The sequence below is a fragment of the Eublepharis macularius genome, chromosome 1, assembly GCF_028583425.1.
Source record: "Eublepharis macularius isolate TG4126 chromosome 1, MPM_Emac_v1.0, whole genome shotgun sequence".
NCBI lineage: Eukaryota > Metazoa > Chordata > Lepidosauria > Squamata > Eublepharidae > Eublepharis > Eublepharis macularius.
The window spans coordinates 252,959,412-252,978,463 of NC_072790.1; the positions used below are offsets into that span (position 1 = coordinate 252,959,412).

At 50.5% G+C, this 19,052-nt stretch overlaps 1 protein-coding gene across 1 annotated transcript; it reads right to left on the bottom strand.

Annotated features, from left to right (window-relative positions):
• Positions 1–309: 309 nt before the first annotated feature.
• ECM1 (extracellular matrix protein 1) lies at positions 310–18,070 on the bottom strand. The gene is made up of 7 exons (XM_054998654.1): positions 17,721–18,070; positions 10,052–10,189; positions 8,065–8,417; positions 6,106–6,537; positions 4,564–4,784; positions 2,229–2,316; positions 310–1,392 (listed from the first exon to the last, which is right to left on the bottom strand). The coding sequence occupies exons 1-7, from the start codon at positions 17,794–17,796 to the stop codon at positions 1,213–1,215; spliced, it is 1,488 nt and encodes a 495-aa protein (XP_054854629.1). The 5' UTR covers positions 17,797–18,070; the 3' UTR covers positions 310–1,212.
• Between the last annotated feature and the right edge of the window lie 982 nt (positions 18,071–19,052).

Consider the following 19,052-nt stretch of genomic DNA (forward strand, 5'->3'; position numbering starts at 1 on the left):
CATGGTATCCGCAAAACTCTCCTCCAGCCCCACATTTCAAATGAATCAATTTTCTTCCAGTCAGTTTTCTTCACTGTTCAACTTTCACATCCATACAGACTAGTCATCATTTTTTTCTCAACTAAAAAGTTCTAAGCTCCTTAGTCTTTTGTGTTTTGTGATTTGTGTTCTTGGAGCCAATTTTTATCTTACTAATTGGTGCTCATTTGAATGCCTGTGTGAGCAGTCCATCCATACAATCGACATAACAGGGATGCTCTTAAGGGAGCGTAGGAAGGAGGACAAAAGAACAAAGTCAGACACTTGAGATTATTCTTCCACAAATGGTTTATTAGAACCCTTTGTCTCTGGCAGAGATTGTATGCAGACACTGCACTTGGATATGAAAACAAATTGCCAGAAGCAAGGAGAGACAACTGAGCCTCCACAACCAAGACACAGAAACGGGGCTCAGCAGAAATGCCAACCAAAGAACTCTCCTGCCAAATGTTGCCTTCTGGACTAACAGCCGCTCCAGATCATTTTCATTCACAACCAAACCATTCCCCTGGTCTGCAGTAAATGTTATACTTCCAGAGCTCAGCGGAGGAGCTGCTCAGAAATAAACCCCCTCTTCCAGTCCTCCAGGCTTTGCTCCTGCACTGGTGCCTCCACACCAAGTTGGCACCAGATGAACTCACCAGAGACCAACCTGCTCCATTTCAATGTAACAGAGACCCAAAAGCAGATACTGCTCTTTGTGGTGCTAGCTTTAAACAAAACAGAGTGCAGGACTCAAAAAAAAAAAAGGAAATAAGGAAACCAAGATCTCACCGAGTCCTGGTGGTGGTCAATTTGGCAGGAATGATGTACTGTTACAAACTGACCCAGAGGGAGTACAATGGCAACTGCCTCTCTTCCTTCCCCCAGGGTGAAACAGATGCCTTTCAGCACATCAGATACAGAAGGCAAAATCTGACAGAAAGGGAGGAAGGGTCAAGAACCTAAAAGTGGGAGTCAGTTGGTTGCAACTGCCCAAGAGATAAAGTGCATGAAGCTGGGGTGTGAGACACCCCATTGAACGGAAGGCCAGGATGTGCTGGGGAAGGGGAAAATGACTTACAGATCCGACAGTCTACAGGCCAAGAAGACAGCTAACTTGCCCTCCAAGTAGGGCAGGCCAAAAAAGAGGGCAAGGTGTCTTTTAGCAGTGTGCGAACTGTCCGCTCCGGTTTATGGTGTTGGCTCGGTGGGCTGGAGGGGCTGTCCTGCGCTGGCCAGGGTGACGCTGTTCAGGTAGCTGGAATCAAAGCAGGTGCTGCGGGCCGCATCCTTGGTCTGAGAGCAGCATTTCTTAGTGTCCTTCCATGAGGCTTTCGGAGCGTTGCAGAGGGTGGTGATAAACTGAGATTTCTGAGGACAGAAAGGGGACATCAGTGGGCAAAGGCAGAGGCAAGGAAGGACCGTTTATTTCCCGAGGAGATAACCGTGTTAGTCTGTAGTTGCAAAATAGTAGCAAAAGGTCCAGTAGCACCTTTAAGACTAACCAACTTTATTGTGGCATAAGCTTCTGAGAACCATAAATCTCTTCGTCAGATGCATCGACAGTTTTCGAGAACCACAGCTCTCTTTGTCAGATGCATTGACAGCTTTTGAGAACCACAGCTCTCTTTGTCAGATGCATCAACAGCTTTCAAGAACCACAGCTCTCTTCATCAGATGCATCTGACAAAGAGAGCTGTGGTTCTCGAAAGCTGTCGATGCATCTGACAAAGAGAGCTATGGTTCTCGGAAGCTTATACCACAATAAAGTTGGTTAGTCTTAAAGGTGCTATTGGACTCTTTACTATTTTGCATGTATTTCCCGTTTCCCCTTAGTGGTGGAACCTTCATGGCTGCTTTTGCAAAACTGGACTTCCTTAGTAGACAGAGATCCCTGGAGGTCCCGTGTGTGCATTCTGCCTAGGGCAGCACTTCCTCTAACACAAGCAGCTTTCCTCTGACAAAAAGACTTCTTGCATCAAGGGATGGTTCCTTGCACTGGGGAAAGTGGCATTTGCAGAACAGGTGTGCAGGATCCAGGCCAAAGGCAGGATCCGTGCAGGGCCCTGAGTTCTGCGACCTGAGACCCCTGTAGGCCAACAAGCACCTCCACGCCACAGGTCTCATCCTCACCCGTGACCTGAGCCCGTGGCCTCCACGGCTGATTTCTGACAGGCACGTGACTGTTTTCTCAACCCGTGACTCACCTCTTGCTGAGCACACTGCGTCCTCTCATCCCCCTGCAGCTTGCAACAGGGCTCTGTGATGTTCTGGATTAGAGCAGGGACGTGTTTCCTGGAGAATGACAAAGAAGCACGTCTGAGAGGTAAAGCAGACCCACCGAAAACACCCCAGAAACAGGCCGAAGTGAGGGTAAACACTTCGAAGTTGCTCAGCTGTCTTGAATGCCGAATGGTCTTTCCTGCCACATGCTTTGGCACCGATGCACTGGGTGTGGCACCGAAGGCCTCCTGAAGACTGACAACACCCAGAAGGGGGAGAAGAAGGAAGCCTCCCAAACTCAGGGCAGAAAAGGTCCAGCTAGGAATTCCAGCTTCTAGGTGGTGGCTGGAGATCTCCCACGATTGCAACTGATCTTCAGATGACAGAGATCAGTTCCCCTGGAGAAAATGGCTGCTTAGATGGTGGATTCTGCAGCATTATATCCATGGAGACCCTCTTCAGGCTCCACCCCTCAAATCTCCAGGAATTTCCCAGCCCTGAGCTGGCAACCCTTAAAAGCGCACTTGGAGCTGCAGCCACAAGGGGGGGAGAGCGAGCTCACAAACCAGCAGGCTCGCTCTATTTTAAATCTCTCTTGCTGTGAAAAGTGGCCACGCTAAGACAGTCACAGCAGCAGGCACTTTCCCAGGCCAGGCTGCACTTCGCCCTGCTATGCAGCCTCTCAAATGATTTCTTTTGTGATAGCACCGGGGGGTCCTATAGCAGCTCACTAACAAACCTTCTGGGTGGATCGGAAGCCATGTGAAGAGCTACAGGCTCCTTCGTGAGCACATTTTTCCTTCTTCATTTGCATCCTACCTAGTTTATTTATTTGATCAAATGTATACCCTGCCCTCCCTGTGAACAGGCTCAGGGTGGCTACCAATAAAAGAAAACATTATACATTAAAATCATACAAAAGGTAGCCCCCTGTGCAAGCACCAAGTCATTACTGACCCATGGGGGGACGTCGCATCACGATGTTTTCTTGGCAGACTTTTTTTACGGGGTGGTTTGCCATTGCCTTCCCTAGTCATGTACCCTTTACCCCTAGGAAACTGGATAGTCATTTTACCGACCTCAGAAGGATGGAAGGCTGAGGGCCAAACTACAAGTGACAAATGACACAGGTTGGACACTTGTCAGCTTCCCTCAAGTTTTGATGGGAAATGTAGGCAGCTTGGTGGAATGTTGGACAAGTGACAGTTGAAAAGTCCATTGGACAGCAGTTGGAGAGCCAAGCTGCGAGACCAGGACGCCTACATTTCCCATCAAAACTTGAGGGAAGCTGACAAGTGTCCAACCTGTGTCAGGCGTCACTTGTAGCTTGGCCCTCAGTCAACCCTGAGCCGCCTACTTGAACCCAGCTTCTGCCAGGATTGAATTCAGGTCGTGAGCAGAGCTTGGGCTGCTGTACTGCAGCTTACCACTCTGTGCCCACTTAAAATCATAAACAAATACCTAAAAACAATATTTAAAAGTTCAATACAATACAAAGTACAAGACGGGCGCCATGAACAGTACAGGCTACATTAATTATCTAAAAAGCATGGATACAGCTGTGGTGCCAGCTGGAATAGTACTGCCACTTAGAATGGAGCTGGGGCTGGTGGCTCGGGACAGGGCATCTGCTGGCATACCGGTTCAATCCCACATGGCATCTCCAGGTAAAATGACCAGGTAGCGGTGATGTGAAAGGCCTCTCTATCTAAGAGCTTGACAAGCAGCTGCCAGTCAGGGTAGACAAGTCTGACCTTGATAGATCAAGGGGGGGTCTGACTCAGTATGGCAGTTTCATGAGCTTGTTCAGTATCTGCACAGCATATTTTCACAGGTCCAACAAACTTGATGTATCTCAGAGCGGAACCACAAGTGACGCCTGACACAGGTTGGACACTAGTCAGCTTCCCTCAAGTTTTGATGGGAAATGCAGGCGTCCTGGTCTCGCAGCTTGGCTCTCCGGCTGCTGTCCAATGGACTTTTCAACTGTCACTCGTCCAACATTCCGCCAAGCTGCCTACATTTCCCGCCAAAACTTGAGGGAAGCTGGCAAGTGTCCAACCTGTGTCAGGCGTCACTTGGGGTCCCGCTCTCAGACACCCTCCCAACAGCTCGCCCCCTGGAAATTCTTGTCCCCACACTGGAGAAGTGGTGGATGTGGGACGGAGGTTTCCCTGAGGCCACCAGGCAGTGTCCTTTGACCTGAGGACTTCACAGCAAATTCTGGCTCCAGACTGTTTGTCACAATATTGTGTCTGCCTGCCCCAGGCCTTTGGGCCAGACTAGACAAGAGAGGAAGTGGAAAAAAACCAGACTTACTGCTTGGAAAGAAGTGCAACTTGCCCGCACAGCAGGTCCAGGAGCGAAGGGGTGACCTCAGCCAGGCTGACCACCTGAATTTCCCTGTCGTAGGCCGGGAAGGGAGCCTGGTTGGCGAAGCAATCTGAGCGGCTCTCGCCCTCCTCCTCTTTGCAGCAGAGGTGGGGCTTGGTTTTCAGAGCGTGCTCCTGCTTGCAGAACTGAGTCAGGACTTTTTCCCACTGGAGAGAAAAGCGAAATGCATGCTCAGGGGTGGGGGTGGGGGTGGGGGTGGGGGGAGAGATCCCCCCCCCCCGGGAAGGAAGGGAGCGCTCTTGGTATTTGGTTCACGAAGAGTAGTCAAGCAGCAGTAAAGCTCCCCCCTCCCTCCCTCAGTCCGGAAGTAGAGCTGCAGCATCAAAAAAGTCAACTGGCTGAATCTGAAGCAGGGCTCACAGCTAGAACCTAAGTTCAGTCTCGGAATGAAAACAAGAGTGCCTCTGAGCATGTTTTCCCCCTTTGCCAGCACCAATAACCAGCACCAAACCTCACATCCTATACACACTCTCTCACACACACGCACCCCTATATTTATTTATTTATTTTATCACATTTCTAGACCACCCTCCCCATCAGACGGGCTCAGGGCGGTTTAACAACAGTTATATCTTGGACTGGAGGTCCAAACCCTCAACTAGCTGGTGGAACTGATGGTGGCTGTGCCACAGGGGACCAATTCATAATGAATAGGAAATACAGACTTATTAAAAGTATTGAAAATGCTAACACTAAAGAGGAGGCTTTTATACACCCCTTTAAAAATCCAAGCCCAAGAGACGGCAGGCAGCTGAGCGGGATGGAGGGACTGGGAGTGTTTCGCTGGCCCAGTGACTGCAAATGGGTGGCCAGCGCTTTGACCCCCAACAGTGTGACTGCAGGTGGTCCCAGGACATGTGGGGGGGGGGCACAGCCTTTTTGAGTGGACAGAGGGAGAGGAGAGTTTCTATCTAGAGACAAATTGAGGCTATGGAGAGTCCTTACCAGTATCTGCTTGCCTCTGTCCTCCAGCTACGCCTGGAGGCACTGCCATTCCAGGGAGGTGCAGAGAACAATATTCCTTCTCCTCTACCTTAGAACCATACAGGCACGGATTCTGGGTCACCACCTTTTCACTGGCACAACTTCCAGCTCTGACCAAGTAAGGCACAGCTTTCCTCATCGTTGTATCTCCAAACTGGATAGCTACACCCGTTGGATTTCAGGCTGCTACATCATTGTTCAAGATACAATAAGGCTACTATCAGGGATAAGGTGAATCCAGGGAGCTTGGCTGCTTGTCTCTAATTGCACGCTTGATATTACCCCCAAATAAGGACACTTTCTCAGTTGTGAGGGAGGCACTAAGATACTTTGGTTGAGAGCAAAGGCCTACAATAGCGACGGATCACAAAGTGTGGAATGCTAGGTGATTCTGGGATCTAGGAATTCTGGGAAGCAGCGCCAACTCCTGGGAGATTTGCAAGGGACAGCCACGACTTCCAGGATTTCTCCCAGTTCACTCACCCCGCTGTGGGCACAGCTAACATCCTCCTTCCGGCAACACTTCTTGAACTCAGTTTCCAAGCGGTTTATTGCTCGGGCCTGGCGCACAAACCAGCCAAAGCCTGACTTCGGGAGGGTGCTGGCAAGGTAGACGGGCCGGAATTTGCGCAGTTTGCAAATGTTCTTGATGTTGGCATCGTTAGGTTTTCCCGGAGGGAAGGAGATCGCGGGAAGCTTGCGAGTGCTGACCAGGTCTTCAGATTTGCACCGGGAGGGGTCACCGTGGGCGCAGGTACTCGGCTGGGCTTCATCACCGGCATAGTTGTAATTTGGGAAAGGGGCTCTGTTGGCAAAGCAACGGTCCTTGCTGGCCCCCTCCAGTTTGCAGCAGTGGTACGGTCTGGTCTTCACTGAGAACTCAGTTGTGCAGAACTGCTCCAAGACGTGCGACCACTGAGGCGGGATTGGGAGAGAGGAAGGGTCAACGAGGTGTCCTATCAGGGGTGTCTATCTGAGCCTAGATCCTGCTCTCCACACCCGGGAAGCAGCAATAGACCAAACAGTGCGGGGCTCAGAGCCTGGTGCAAAAAGCTTTTCCCTTCCTGCGCAGCATGGCTCCCACATATCTGGGATGAGGAGGGAGAAGTCTTCCAGTCCAGACTTGAGAGACACGACACATCTGGGAAGGCAACGTCTCACCGGCCCCTCACGGCCAGCTCTGTCAGGAGGAGTCACGGCATTGGCCCACCCGCTTCACTGCAGCCTTTTTGGCCGGGTTGGGAGAAGTGAGGCTGCCTCCGATATAAAGTTATTACCCGTCATTTGTGTGAGCCTCACAACCGTCGCAGTATCTGAGCATGCCCCGATCACAACTGGAGGGTACACAACCCTCGTGTCCATCTGGGCAAAAGGCCAAGGATTTCTCCACTAGAACCCCCCAGCGCATCCGCCCTGAAACCCCACAGGGCATCTTGGGGCTAAGAATGTCCCTCGGATAGGTCTGGCACATCACCCTCCATTTAAGAATTGTAGCAGCGGCAAAGCCCGGCTCAGCTTGACAAGGGGAGACGCTCTCTCGTCCCATTACGTAAGGATACATAAGGAAGGTGATCTCTTATTCTGATATTCAATCCTACACATACTTTGGATAAATTATTCACTAAAAGCCTCTATAGCAGGATTCACCACCACTAAATACAACACTCTTAGTTACCAGCAGGGCTTTTTTTTAGCAGGAACGTGGTGGAACGGAGTTCCGGCACCTCTTGAAAACGGTCACATGGCCAGTGGCCCCGCCCCCTGATCTCCAGACAGAGGGGAGTTGAGATTGCCCTCCGCGCCACTCAGTGGGCAATCAGGGGCAGGGCCACAGGCCATGTGACCATTTTCACCGAGGGCGATTTAAACTTTTAAAAACTCCCCCCTTGTTCCAGCTGACCCAAAGTGACGTCATTGTGCGGGCCTGAGTTCCACCACCTCTTTTCCCAAAAAGAAAGACCTGGTTACCAGCAACCTGGTAGCAATAGCAATAATACAATCCTAGTAGCCCTATGACTGAAATGCACTGAACAGGCACATGCGTGCATGCATACATCCACACTCCACAGTCAAGTTGCCAGCCTCCAGATGGGTCCTGGAGATCTCCTGGAATTACAACTTATCTCCACACTACAGAGGTCAGTTCCCCTGGAGAAAATGGTTGCTTTGGAGACTGGGTATTGGGCATTACTCCTTGCTGAAGTCCCTCCTCTCTCCAAACCCCACCCCTAGATCTCCAGGAATTTCTCAACCTGGAGTTGGCAACCCTGTTTTCTCAGAATTACAGCCGCTCACAGGAGCCATAGATCAGTTCTCCGGAAGAAAATGGCTGCTTTAAAGGGTGGACTTTATCACCCCCTGAAGTCCCTCCTCCCCAAATCCTGCCCTTGCCAGGCTTTCCCAGCCCAGCAACTCCAGTGCTTACCCACGAGGGCAACTCACCGAGGTCTGGCTGCAGCTCAGCTTCCTGTCCTCGGGCAGTTGACAGCACTGGCTCAGGCCTGCCTCCAGGCTGTTGAGGGCTTCTCCCTGGCGGCTGAGGTGGCTGAAGCCAGTGCTGGGCAGGTTCCAGGGCCCGTAGGATGCCTTACGCCTCCCTTCTGTGCAGATGCTGTCGATGTTGCTGAGGCTGGGGCGGCCCGGTGGGAACTCAGCCAGGTTGCTGGGGAAGCGTGGGCGACCACCACAACCCTGGCCCCGAATGCAGCCAGCACCGGAGGGCCTTCGGCCTCTGGGGGTGAGGGCAGAGGAACTTGTCTGGGGCTCCCCGTGGATCAGCAACGGCAGATCGAGCACTGGAAAAGGACACCCAGAAAGAAAAGTCAAAACTCTGAATAAAATGAATCCATTTAGAAATATTTTTCTTGAAAGTCTATGTTCTGAGGGTTAAGTGGTCGGGGTGAGAATCAACACTCTGCTGGTTCGAATTCCACTCCTGCTGTGAGCTCAGCGGGTGGCCTTGGGTCACACACTCCTCTCAGCCCCAGCTGTATTGTAGGGATAATAATGACACTGGCTTTGTTCACCACTCTGTGGTGTGGCACTAATTTATTTAGAAGAGTAGTATATCAGCACAGTTATTATTTTCTAGGATTTTACTGATATATTTTCAAAATTTATACCCTGCCTTTCTGCCCTAACCAGGGTCACCAAGGTGGACAGGGTTGCATAGGGCAAACCAGGGACTGGGGGGGGGGGCTCAACCACAGTGTTCGGGGCTGATTTTTAGGCACTTCTGTGTCATGATGTCATTTTCCAATGGCGTGGGTGGACATGTGTGCTTTGTGCGCATGCCTCAGGGCGGCCTTTCCCGTCTCCCTGTGCCTTTCCTCCTGCCAACCAGTAAGTGGTGGCAGGAGGTTGTGGCTGGCAGGAGCGAGGGATTCCCGGCCATAATGGAACCTGGCAGCCCTGACAGTGGCTAACAGATTAAAAGCATACACAATAAAAATAGTCTAAAAAACCATTAAAATTAAAAAAAAATCATTAAAACCAGAGCTAAAACACACATACAAAAACATTAAAACAACAATAAAAACAAAGGGCAGGAAGAAAAGATTACATAGGGAATACCAGGGGGGGAATCACCCCCTGGTGGAATATGGCAACAAGAAGGGGACAGATGAGTCTCCCTGCAGAGACAATTCCAGAGTTCTGGTGCCATGACCAAGAAGGCCCTCTCCTGGGTTGCCACTTGACTAATCTGAAATCAAGGGCACCCATATCCCAAATCAGGGCACCCAAAGTAGGGGCCCTGAAGATCATTGCAGCATTTGGTAGGTTTGTAAGGGAGTAGGGAGTCCTTCGGATAGGCTGGTCCCAAGCCATCTCAAGGCTTTAAAGGCTAATAGCAGCACCTTGAATTGGGCCCGGAAACAAATTGGGAGCCAGGGAAGGTGGCCAAGACTGGGGTGATACGGTCCTTACGATCCATTCCAGTCCACATCTGGGCTGCAGCATTCCACATCTGGAGTCTTTCGGCTTCCTCTGCAGCTGCCCCAGAATCTCTTTGGCCTCAGCCGTCAGGCCCTGCGTGAGGTCCCCAGAAGCTTTTTTTCCTCCGGGGACCCTCCTCTCCTCATCTGCCAAAGACTTTTCCCCTCAGGCCCCCTTGTTCTCCCACACCGAGCCACCCTCAACTTTCCAGCTTTCTCCCTTCAGCCAGTCAGAAAGAAGATGGCTTCCTAGGCCCCACTTTCAGCTGCATTCTCAGCTGTCCACATGGCCGGCTGCAGTCCCTCCACCTCCTGCTGCCTGCGTTTGCAGCCTTAAGCCCTGAGCAGTCAACAACCTTGATGAACATGACATGACATCACAGCAGCTGATGAAGTCAATAGCCAATGGGAAATTTTCTACATCAATGGTCCTCTTGGATTGGGAGTTGGAGAGTGAACTTTTCACCAGCCAGTTCCCAGACCCTAGCCCTCACCTTCATGTTGGTCCAGAGGATTCCAATCAGGGTCAACTTCCTCCTGGAGCAAAGACTGAAACGGGAATTCTTTTAGGTCAATTTCTTTTTGGAGTAAGTCGTCTGCGGAGGCAGGTGGTGGCAGCTCTGCTCTGTCATCTGAGGAGAGAAAGGACAAAATCCATTTTAAAAAAGGAAACAATGAACCAGGAGAATACCCTCTGAAACGTTTCTTTGTGTAACTGGGGCTGTCTTGCAAGAACTACTCTATAACACAATATAATTCCTGCCTCCGTTTGGAGGAATCACAGGCAGTAAGTAGGACTTGGGTGAAAAAGAAGAAGAGAAAGGAACTTGCTAAGAATTTGTCCCTCGCAGATGGGCAGAAAGTTTAAAAATATAATCAGGAGGTTTGGCAGTTTAGAACAGTAACAATGCTTTGCACAAACCCAGCATGTAAAATTAAGAATTCAAAATTAAGTATGCAAGCCTGTCTTTTAGCACCGAACATTCTCTTTTCCTGAGACCCTTGCCCATAACTAACCCTGTGGCCCTTCTACAAGCTCAGTTTGATTCAGGATACCGCCCAGATACCGTCCAGATTGGATGCTCAAGGCAGGGCCTTGCGGGCGTGCTCTTTCTCTGTCTTAACGGGGCTAGAGGATTGTGCTCTGTGTTAATTAGAGGGAGGAAAGGTGCCAGTTGGATTCCTACCCTCCGGTACCAAGACCTTTCAAGGTGCCCCTGGCTTTGCAGCAGGATTTGAGTCCAGTGACAAGAGTTTCAGGGTATAAGCTTTCGAGAGTCAAAGCTCCCTTCGTCCGACACCCTGGCTTTTCAGCATTCCAATTGCTTGTGAAGACATTATTTCCTCAGCGATCCTCATAATAACCCTGCAAGGTGGACTTTGTTTTGCTATCCCTGAATTAGAAGAGGACAAGGCAGAGAAACTGATGGCCTGCACAAGCCCACATACTTAGGCACTGCCCCACCTCAGCTGGCCTTATCTAGCTTTTAGAGTCCAGACCCACCCCCTTATTCTCGAGTCCCCATAAAGTCCTCCGTCTGCTCTCTATCCCTTTGTTAGCCCCTAGAGAACCAGCTCTGCCTCCTCCTGTTTTTAATAATAGTAATAATGATAGTGATAGTGATAGTAATAATAGACTACAACAGTAGTCCCCATTGTCATTGGGGCACTGGGAACTATTTTGAAAAACTTTGCAACTCTTATGGAAAAACTGCAGCTTTCTGACATAACCAGGGCTTTTTTTTCTGGGAAAAGAGGTGGTGGAACCGAGTTCCGGAATTGCTTGAAAATGGTCACATGGCTGGTGGCCCCACCCCCTGATCTCCAGACAGAGGGGAGTTGAGATTGCCCTCCGCGCCAAGAGGTGCAGAGGGCAATCTCAACTCCCCTCTGCCTGGAGATCAGGGGGCGGGGCCACCAGCCATGTGACCATTTTCAAGAGGTTCTGGAACTCCGTTCCACCGCGTTCCAGCTGAAAAAAAGCCCTGGATATAACACCTACAGAACTGCAAAAGATGGCATTACTTGGAATAGCGTACATATTGCATCGATACCTGGCTGATACTTAGGTCTCTGGTGGAAACTTGTATCAGCTCACCAAGCTCAGTCAACGATAACATGTGACCTCCATTTATTATTGATTGTGTTGCATATAATTCGAATAATAATCGTTATTAATTATTGACACAGCACCGTCAGCATATATTTTACAAGGGAGAAGTTCCCTGTCCCCAAGGAGCTTACAATCAAGAGATGGAGGGACAGAGGAGGCAAGAAACGGAAGTTCCAGAGGCCTACAACTCATTTTGACTTCATCAGTGTATGTATAATAATAATATGTTTCCTATTTCTTCCCCTGACACACAGCTACTTGTCTGCACATGGCACCTCTTGTCCGGAAGCTGACAGTCAGCGCCCAGAAAGGACTCAAGCCAAAGGCGTTGCGCCCTGTGCTGGGAAAAGACTCATCCCTCTATCATTCCCCCAGGCGCCAAGCAACCCAAAGGAACAGGAAGTGATCAAGTGGTTCCTAATCTGTGGCTCATCTCTCTTCTGCCTACGCCTGAAGGTGTGATGCCATACAACCTTAGCCTGCACAATTCTGTCTGGACTGGGAGGCGATGCGCCAAGAAGCAGGAGAATGCCCTCCAGCTTGCACAGAGGTCTTTTCTCCTTGACACACTGCACAGGGGAAGACTGGCTTGTTAACTTAGAGCCAAGCTACAAGTGACGCCTTACACGGGTTGGACACTTGTCAGCTTCCCTCAAGTTCTGATGGGAAATGTAGGCGTCCTGGTCTTGCAGCTGTAATGGACAGCCAAGCTGTAAAACCAGGACGCCTACAGTTCCCATCAAAACTTGAGGGAAGCTGACAAGTGTCCAACCTGTGTCAGGTGTCACTTGCAGCTTGGCTCTCAGGGGGAAAGTTCCCGAGGGGCTGCTGCTCGGAAGGCGCAGGAGCGAGCTGGCAGTGTGTGCTGCAGGGGCTGAACCTGGGACTTGGCCGTGAGGGCTGGGGAGAGGTGTGGTGGGGAAAGGCTGTGGCCCCGTGGCAGAGGGCCATCTTTGCAGGCTGTCAGTCCTGGGTTCAATTCCTGGCATCTCCAGGTAGAGGAGATACGAAAGGTGCTGGAGAGCCATTGCCAGGTAGAGGAGACCAGACTGACCAGGGATGAGGCCGCTTCAGGTGCTCGTTCATGCAGCCAGTGCAGAGCAACCAACACCACAGGGGCTTCTTGGCTCAACTTGCTCTGAGGCTGTTATGAACACCCCCATACATCGTCTGGTTTAGCTTAACCCCTTGGACCCTCCTACCCCTACAGCCATGAAAGCTTGTAACCCTCTCCTGCCTCCTTGCCCACCATAGCAACTCAGACTGTAAGCTCTGTGGGGCAGGGTCCTCCTCTCCCTTTGCTCTCTGTCAGGCTATACGGCACCAGGTACATCGAGAGCTCAGTGGGAACAGTCCCAAGGGTCCCCTATTTAGAACCCGCCTCATCTTGGATGAAGTGACAGCTGAGAAATTCAGCCAGAGTTTCTTTCCAGACAGTTGCGCGTTCCTGGGGGGCAGGGGGAGTAAAGCTGCAGCTACTGTAAACCGCTCTGAGTGGGCATTCAGTTGTCCTGAAGGGCGGTATATAAATAAAATGTTATTGTTATTATTATTACTGAATTTCTGCCTCTCATACAACTGGCAATGCCCTGCCCTGCCCAGTGGAGGAGGGCAGCATTCTCCACTCGCCCACAGAGGGAAGAGGATGTGGCCGGGCATGAGCTGACTGGTCCTCCGATGAAAGCGGCGAAGTGCTGATTAGAGAGCTCTCCTAAACCATCTTCAACTAAGCCGTGAGAAGGAAACAGGACTGGTTCCTCTGGCTCTGGAATTTGCTAACTCTTGTTTACCAGGGAGGGTTCCCTTTGTAATCGGGAGAGGCAGGCAAGGAAACGCAAATCAGGAGCCTTGAAAACACAAAGGATGAACTGAGAGCTTGGCCATGGCTGCATCTCGACTTGGAACCTGTGAGCATCGTCACCTGGGGGCCCTAGCCTGTTGAGGGGACTGAAGGTGCTGGAGCTGGAGAACCCATTGCTGAGGACCTGTCTCAAAACTGCATCTTTGGGGGGAGGGAAATGGTTCCCTGTGTCCCAAAAGTCAGACTATCTGCCTGATTGTCGTTGGCAAGAAGAAAAATCGCCACTAGATGGCCAGTTAAGAAAGCTCTCCAATAGCTGGCTCTTTTACATCCCCCTCAAATGAATGGTGAATAGCTGTGGAATGGACAGATGGGCCAGGGAAGGGCTCTTGCAAACTTAACAGCAAAGATAATGGCTCGATCTGATGGATCTTTTCAGGGAAGAAAGAAGGATTAACGACAAAGTCTTTCTTCAGGGGTGACGGCCAACCCTCTTCTGCCCAAGAAAATCTGGAAAGCCCCCATTTTAAGACCCGGACTAAATATAAGGGGGATAGCCGTGGCTGCTGGCAGTCCACACACCTGAAACATCTTATGAAAGAACATGCTTGAGGCCTCTCTGTCCCCCAGAGCGTTTGTCCACCTTGCACCAAGAGCAGTCCAGTGAAGCGACTCCAGACTGGGATTCAAATAGGGTTGCCAGGCTCCAGGTAGTGGCTGGAGATCTCCTGGAATTACACCTGGTCTCCAGGCCACAGAGATCAGTTCACCTGGAGAAAATGGCTACTTTTGTGGGTGGGCTTTATGGAATTATGCCATGCCAAGGTCCTTTCCCTCCCCAAACCCCACTTTCTTCATATTTCTCCAGGTTTCACCCCCCAAATCTCCAGGAATTTCCTAACTTGGAGCTGGCAACCCTAGATTCAAAGCAGGGACAAGAATAGCCCAAGGCCCCTCCTTGTCACCTGCTTTAAGCTCTTTGCTGCTTTAAGTTCTGTGCAAACATTACCGAGAATCCACTCCCACTGCAGCTGAGAGGAAGGTAAACAAAACAGTCTGTCCTGCGCAGCATGGCTTGCTGAGGGAGCAGCCCACCCAGGCCGCCACATGTGCCTTCGTGCCCGGTGACCCCTTTCAGCAAAAAGTCCCAGTTTTGCTTCAATAACACAGCAGTAAAACCACACAGATCCAGACCGTTCGCACAAGCACTCTGGTGGAGACTAAACCCGGCTGGGCCTCTTTGTTTTCACCTTCCTTCCGTGATTGCCTTTGATTAAGCGAGGGGCTAGCGACAAAGCTGTCACTGAAAAGGCTGCTGGTTCCTTCTTCCCAGAAGGACAAGGGACACCCACCCACCCACACACACACACACACACACAACTACCCAGGGGATAATCAGCAGCAGACGCTGGATGGAGTTAGGAGCTCTGCAGCTGCAAGTATTTCAGCACAGCCCCTTGTGCTGTTGAGAGGTTGTTTGGAGTCCTGGCAGCTTGGCACCCTTGCCACGGGTTACCCCGCCCCCTCTAGCTCACAACTCAAGCCAATAGATGAATGTCCAAAGGAGCTTTTAAGAGGACCACGGCTGTAAGATTGTGGCACCTGCCCATGAGTTTGCCTTCCAGTTCTTGATTTTGAAAGACGTGTCTCACTGATTTCATTAGGCTTCCTTCTTGTGGAACTAAAGGGAACCTCTGCAGTCAACCTCTGAATAACAATGCTAGGAGGTAACTTTAGAGGAAGGTCTCAGCCTCTACGTCCTGTTGTTGGCCCCCACAGCAATTGGCTGGACATTGTGTGGGACAGGACTAGACGGACTGTGAGTCTGATCCAGTTGGGTTCTTCTTGGGTCCTTAAAAGCCTGTCTGAAGAGGTGAGCAAAGCTCCCACTCGCCTGGCTTTCCTTAAACTGTGCAAAACCAAATTATTCAGGAGGACGTCCATATACAGGTAATTGTGCTGTGCTCCAAGGAAAGGGCTGAAAGAAAGGGACTGGGACTGTAGACTATACTACTGCACACTGTCTGTTACAGTCATTTATTATATCATGTCAAATTGCTTATGTTTTGTTTCAACATCGTTTCAGCTCTGTATCCCATTTCTGTTTGTTTCCAAATGCCGCAGCTGCTGATTGTATTGAATTACACTATGTAATTAGCCTTACACATCAGTGAAAAAGGCAGACTATAAATAATGTAAATAAAAATAAAACAAATGTCCAAAAACTATTTTACTAATTTTAAAGATCTTCCAAAATGGGTTCCTATTTCTGTGTGCTTTTTTAAAAAAAGATTTGGGGAACACGCCCCCCCCCCCCCCGGGTGTTTTCTGGTTAACCAGAAACACTGTAAAGAGTCCAGTAGCACCTTTAAGACTAACCAACTTTATTGTAGCATAAGCTTTCAAGAACCACAGCTCTCTTAGTCAGATGCATGGACAAAGAGAGCTGTGGTTCTGGAAAGCTTATTCTACAATAGTTGGTTAGTCTTAAAGGTACTATTGGACTCTTTATTATTTTGCGACTACTGACTAACACAGCTAACTCCTCTAGAATCAGAAACACTGTGCTTCTGTGGACAGAGAAATAGGCCACGTGATCTAGAGGAGAAGTAGTAGTGGTTTTCCTGTGGGACTCCTGTGAAGTCAAGGGAAAATTGTGTGCCCGCTCAGTCCCAGCCTTCATCATCTGTAAAATGGGAGTATTTGTGACCAGCCACAAAGTGCTTCTGACCACCCGGGAATGCGTCTTTTGGCAGCAGTGTCTCCCCTCTTAAGCTCAAACAGATGTGTGAGAGACAGCGTCCTCACTCTCTGTCTCTCTCTCTCATACATCCACAGCAGGGAAGACACAGGACAGACAAAAACTATAAGATTGGTTAAGAGCCTTTCTGGCCCTAAAAACAATTGCATATTTTCCCACTTAAAGCAACGCTCGGCACACAGATAGGAACAACTCTGACAAATGGGCCAGCAGGACTAAATTTAGCAATCCTCAGAATTTTTTGCCTGCAGAATGCAAGTTCTAAAAATGATCGGCAATTTATAGTAGTGGTAGTTAAACATGTAAATAGTTTTGAGTTCCAAGAGACAACAGGGGACAGATTTGTGGCTTTGAAATCTTATTCTACCTGTGGCCATTAAGGTAACAGAACCTCCATGAGAGACATATATGTATTATGCTGACCAAAGACAGGAACATCCAGCCACAAAAATAGACGCAGGAAATTATCTGAATTCTGTCCTAGCCTATGAAGAGCTCTGAGTAACTCCAGAAGTGTGTAGAGTTCTACGCCCAGGGATTAACCAGAGCACTCTCTGATTCTAAAGGGCAGAGGCTGTAAATGAGAGGGACAGTCCAGGTACCCAAAACCGCTTGACTCTTATGGGGAGGCAGCCGAGCCCTGAGTGTGTTAGGAGTGAGTTGCCCTAAGATTCCTACAATGGTGAGGGGTGTGTGTGTTGGCAAAACGTAAACTGCAGGTCACTCCATCCCCAGGGCTTTCTCTTCCCATAGTGCCTCCCTCCATCCCCTCCAACTACGGCCACCAAACTGGACGCAACCCCCAGCAGAAGAGGTGGTTTCAGGGAGAGAGGCTGCCCACAGGGCACCGAGTCAGACGGGCAGCAGCTTTCATGGTCTCAGGCAGAGAAATGCCTTTCCCTGTTCTTGGTGCCAGGGAGGTTCCTTTCACTGTGCAGGGCTTGGATTGAACCCGGGGCTTTCGGCTTGCCAAGCTGCGGCCCTTTCTTATGTGTCCAGAGTAATGCCAACCACCAGAGGGGTCAGGAAGGAATTTCCCCCCAGGCCAGATGGGCCAGGGGTCCTGGAGGTTTTCTGCCTTCCTCTGGGCATTAAGCAGGGGGCACTGGGGGCATGGAAGGGGGAGCTGTGAAATTCCTGCACTGCACAGGAGTTGGACTAGATGGCCCTTGGGTTCCTTTGGGCTCTACGATTCTGTGCTCTGCGGCATGCTGAGCCAGGGCCCCGTACAGAGCGTTTGCTGCCCGTCCTCCGGCCTGCTCTTTCCGCAGTTTAAACTGTCCCACGCTCACCACCACACTTTACAGGGATTTGGCACAGGCCCACATTCACCGCGGCACGGCCCATGCGCCGATCCTGACCTGTCGTTCGCCTGGATCAGGAGCACAGCTTGTGATCTGGCAGCAGATTCTGCAGCTCAGTTCTGAGCAGGAGCAGGGACCAGCCATCCTGCCTGGGAGCCTCCCCCTTCCCCTTCCCTGGACTCACCTGTGGGAGCCAAGGTGGCCGATCGCGCCAGAACCAGCCAAGAGGCCAGAAGCACCGGGAGCATCTTCATCCCCATCTGAGCTGGCTAGAAGCACCTCTCGCCTTCAGTTGCTGCCCAGTCGGTTCCTCTCCCTCTTTCTCCCTGGTGTCTCTCCGTGGCTGTGTGCTGCCTCCACCCCTTTGACAGCCTTTTATAACCAGCTCGACACTCTGGTAGCTGTAGTCTTGCAACAAAACTGAGTCACCGCCTTGACGTTGGAGGCACGCCCTGCTCACCAGAGGCCCCCTACCACCAAAACCGCAAGAAAAAGCGCCAGTCATTTTCCTATGTGCTGCTTCCCCCTCCCAAGGAGACACTCATCGCCTGCCTCCCGAAACAGACATCGGAGGGGCTGGTTTGCCAGGCGATCAGAACAAAACAAACAAACAAAGTCACTGCTGGTTACGAAATGGTAGACGGGCTCTTTTGTGATGCTGCAGATGCAGAGAGGGAAAGTAAGAACTACATTCATAAAGGCACGGCTGGCTGGCCTTTAGGATTAATTTTTGTTCTACAGTCTATCTTACAAATACTTTTAGTAAATATTTTAAAATAAATGTTGGAACAAAGGTTGGTCTTTTTATCAGTTTGTGAACTGCCCCAAAAGTCCAGGGGCGGCAACAGCACCAGCCCTTCATTTACTGGGCAAACTCCTGGAGGGATGCCCCCCTGGAGCCCCCTGGGAGGTGGGGGGAGTGCAGCCGAGGCCGGACCCCTCCCCTGTTGTGCTGGCAGAGCACCACTGACTTGGGTTGGGGCCCCCGAGGGCAACAGGTGTCGGGGCATGTTCCCTCCTTGACGTTACAGCAACCCAGGCCTGACCCCAGGGTCCTCTGCAGCATTTATTTATTTATTATTTATTTGTTTGTTTAATGTATATAACTTATGACCAGTACAGCAAGGACGGGAGGGCTGCTTGGCTCTCTCTGGGCCAGTTTACCATCCCAAACGACGAGTCCTCCTGACTAGTGGGCTAGAGGTGAAGCAGAAATTTTAGAATAGTTCCTCTTCCCACACTGGTGTCTGTGAATGCAAGAATTGTTCACGTATTTGATATATCAAAATAGGGTTGCCAACCTCCAGATGGGGACTGGAGTTCTCCCAGGATTAGACCTGATCTCCAGGCAACAGAGATCAGAGAGTCCCTCCTGGAGGAAAAGGCAGCTTTGGAGGGTGAACTCTACGGTGTCGCATCCCTGCGGTACTCTCTCCCCTCTCTAAACACCCAGGCTCCCCCCCCCCCCCACTCCAACTCCAGGAATTTCTCAACTTGGAGTTGACAATCCTATATT